At 31.6% G+C, this 3,688-nt stretch overlaps 1 protein-coding gene across 1 annotated transcript in view; it reads left to right on the top strand.

Moving 5' to 3' along the window:
* Positions 1 to 980: 980 nt before the first annotated feature.
* cdc73 (cell division cycle 73, Paf1/RNA polymerase II complex component, homolog (S. cerevisiae)) overlaps positions 981 to 3,688 on the top strand; it is a 30,884-nt gene continuing 28,176 nt past the window's right edge. The window contains exons 1-2 of the mRNA XM_067362633.1: positions 981 to 1,124; positions 2,116 to 2,221. Of these exons, the coding sequence (XP_067218734.1) occupies positions 994 to 1,124; positions 2,116 to 2,221 (237 nt within the window). The 5' untranslated portion in view covers positions 981 to 993. The remainder of the gene's footprint in view (positions 1,125 to 2,115; positions 2,222 to 3,688) is intronic.

Below are 3,688 nucleotides of genomic sequence, written 5' to 3'. Positions count from 1 at the left end.
TAATAACACATTAATTATAAATTAATAAAGATCCTTTTGAGAGTAATTTTTTGTGATACTCATTAATTCTATTCTGAAATGTTACTATTCAGAAACTCAGTCATAGCAAGTCTGTGTAAAGTAAAATATGAATTTAACATTGATCAATCATGTTTTCAATCAGTTATTGCAATCAAGTCTAGCAAACTACTGAATATATTATTAGTAGCAGTCTAACAGATATTTTGTTAGTTGCTAGTGTCAATAGAATTTTTTTTTTAATATTTAGAAAACAAGACAGGCTGGAAATAATTTAATATAAGAAGATAATTAGGAACTAAGAAATAATAGAATACTTGACAGTATTTTTCCTCACAATGAATAAAGACTTATTATATCAATAAGAAAAGACAAGACTTAAATACTAAGGTCTTTCTGAAGTTATGTAAAAATTAATTTTATGTTTTTGTTTGCATGAACATAAAAAAAAAAAAATATATATATATATATATATATTCATATATTCACAGGCGAGTACAAGTTAATGAGTACAAGTTAATATATATATATATATATATATATATATATATATATATATATATATATATATCTATATATATATATATATATATATACATATACAGTGTATATATATATGTATATATATATATATATATATAAAATACTTTTTTTTATTCTTTTTGTAACGTTCATAACAGTAAATTAGTAGTTGATACTTTGACAGAGGCTGCTCGATTTAGATGCCCCGGACTTGCCTGACCTGTGCATGCGATTCTTAAATACTTTTTAATGCATATCTCATTAACTTGTACTCGCCTGTGAATAATGTCCTTACTGAATCAGCATATATATTTCAAACTACATTTGTAGCTCACCAAATAAGATTAGAAAGCTTTTAAATGTATTTATTCTACATAGGCACTATTCGAAGCAGCCCTGTGCTGAGAAGTTGCGGGGTCTTAAATAAAACACTCGTAATGAGGAGGCGCGATCATGGCGGACGTGTTGAGTGTTCTTCGCCAGTACAATATCCAGAAAAAAGAGATCGTTGCGAAAGGAGATGAAGTTATTTTCGGAGAATTCTCCTGGCCAAAAAATGTCAAGACCAACTATGTCATTTGGGGGTATGTGTGCACTTGTTCTGCTTAGTTGTTCGTGTTGTTTTCAGCTGAGCTGCTTTAGCTGCTAATGCGCTACTGATGGACTCGTGTGGAGAAACTCGTGTGTTTGTTGAAATGTTCATGAAAAGGAGAAGGCGTACTGTATCTGTAAGCTAGTGTAAATGCACATATAAATACCGATAGATTATAACTAACATTTTGGCTGTTCCTTTAAACCCACTGAGTTGATTTCTTAGACAACATTGAAGGCTTCACTGATGCTACGCAACAACTTCTCATTTGTTACTGTTGAACCATTACAATTTGGTCTGGTTGAAAGTTTAAAACTTTGCAATCAAACACTAGCCACTAACTTGGTACCACAAAATAGAATATAAAAATTGCAAAGTATGTTTTTTTGTACATGGTATACCTTGAAGTACATTGGAGTAACATGTAAATAACATGGTGCATGGATATGCTAATTATGGTAATTTATGTCTCAAAGTACTATGGTGTTTCCATCTAATGCTATCACTATGCCATGGAACTACCATAAACTTTTGTATAAGTTTCTATAATCGTTTACTGAGTTCAAAACGGCTGACCATGTTATGTTAGTGAAGCCACCTGATCTCATGTGATGTGTTCTATATGGGATTGTTACACACACGATTGCTGCGTTTTGTAATGTATTTTAGTAAAAATGTATGTATCTGATGAAAGGGTCAAATTAATATTGGCTTGCAAGTTCAATTGTTTTTTTGTGTCTGGGAATTATAGGTGTCACCAGAGAGAGCACTTGTCAAAGATGTTATTCATGTACAGTAGGGGTTGAAAAATGTTGAACCACAAATTAATTTACGAATCCAAAAAAGAATATTCATAACTTTTCAATCCTACTTAACATTGATGTCATGATGATGATATAATGCTAAAATACAAAATAAACTTGTTTCGTGTGTGTGTGTCTGTATATATAATTTATTATTATTATTTTTTTATGTTATTACAGAACTGGAAAAGAAGGACAGCCTAAAGAGTATTACACTCTTGACTCCATTCTTTTCCTGCTCAACAATGTGCATCTTCCTCACCCGTCCTATGTGCGGAGAGCTGCAGTAAGTAAAATGATTGTTTAAAAAAAAAAATATATAATATATATATATATATATATATATATATTATACACACATACATTTATTTATATTTTAGGAACATCCTAAAATTGATCTGTTTTTTTTTTTTAACTCTTATAATTCATTTTGTTCGTTGATATCAAGTTTGTACAATTTTTCTCAATCGCTTTAGCATGTTTTTCTAAACAGTTTTAACATTCTCTAAACTGTTAGTGCAAATTTCACAACGTCAGAACTCAATTGTATGTCTGCAAAATGTTGTAACTTATTTCCAGGCCTTCACATTTTGTATGTCCTATGTCTGACAGTCTCTAATGAGCTCATGAGTTGAATCAGGTTTGATAGATGAGGGAGACATACCCTGCATCCCAAAATGTGCATCCTATCCGCCCTAAACAGTATTGAATATTACTAATGTCACATAATACTTAGGAAGGATAGTTTGCACATTGAGACGCAGACATATGAAATGTGCAGAGCTGGTGGTACTCCAGAACAGGTTTGAGAACCACTGATTTAATTCATGCTTCAAAACCTAGTTATTTATTATCAGTAAATTGGCCAATGCCACCAAAATAATTTTATTTGTCATCATGTGAGCCATGTTTTTGTTGACTCTGACTGCTTTCTGTACTATACAAGAATGATAGTTTGGTCTAGAACGTAGGTGTCAGTTTCAGTAGGTAAAAATTTACTAGGAAAAGTCAATACTGTACTGTACACAAAGAAATGAACATTTGTATTTATACAGTGCATTTATTTTTGTAGAAAGTTACAGTAGTGCATGTAAACTAAAAAATTTACAGTTGCTTGTTCATTTTTACACATTACACACGGTTTTCCCCTAACATCACCACCACACATTCTTCTATCATTCTTATATTCTTATACCACACATTCTGTCTTCCTATTGCTCTTCCACAACAAGCAACTGCATGTGAATTTTCAGTTTACATGTAACATTTCTACAAAAATGAATGTACTGTATGAAGACAAATGTATTTATACAGTACTGCTGTTGCTGTTTAGGGTTGTGAAATTCCTCCATGTGCAATATGGTAGTGATTGTGCTGGGCAAACTCCATGCTTCCAAACTTCATTGGTTGATTGTGATTCCTATTTTATTACAATGGCAGGTCAATTTAGCAGACATTACATTCCATGTCAGATATTTATGGAATATACATGCATGTCTGACAGATTTTGTCAACTGAATGGATAATTTTGCATGTAATGGCTCACATGATGAAAGAATGTTTAGAAATTGTGAAGAGTTCGACAATTTCACTGAGAATCAACTCATCAGTTTTGATCAAGAAGCCACATGCAATTATTTTTGCAAATTGTAGACGGTTGTACTTGCTCTTTTTTTTTGCACACATGTGCCAAAACACATGCAATTTGCTTAAATCAATAAGAAATCCAAATCTGATGTGAACTGTTCAGAGA

The sequence above is a fragment of the Chanodichthys erythropterus genome, chromosome 16 (assembly GCF_024489055.1).
Source record: "Chanodichthys erythropterus isolate Z2021 chromosome 16, ASM2448905v1, whole genome shotgun sequence".
In the NCBI taxonomy this organism is placed as follows: Eukaryota; Metazoa; Chordata; class Actinopteri; order Cypriniformes; family Xenocyprididae; genus Chanodichthys; species Chanodichthys erythropterus.
The sequence above is the reverse complement of the archived record's forward strand: the minus strand, read 5'-3'. Positions and strand labels throughout refer to the sequence as shown.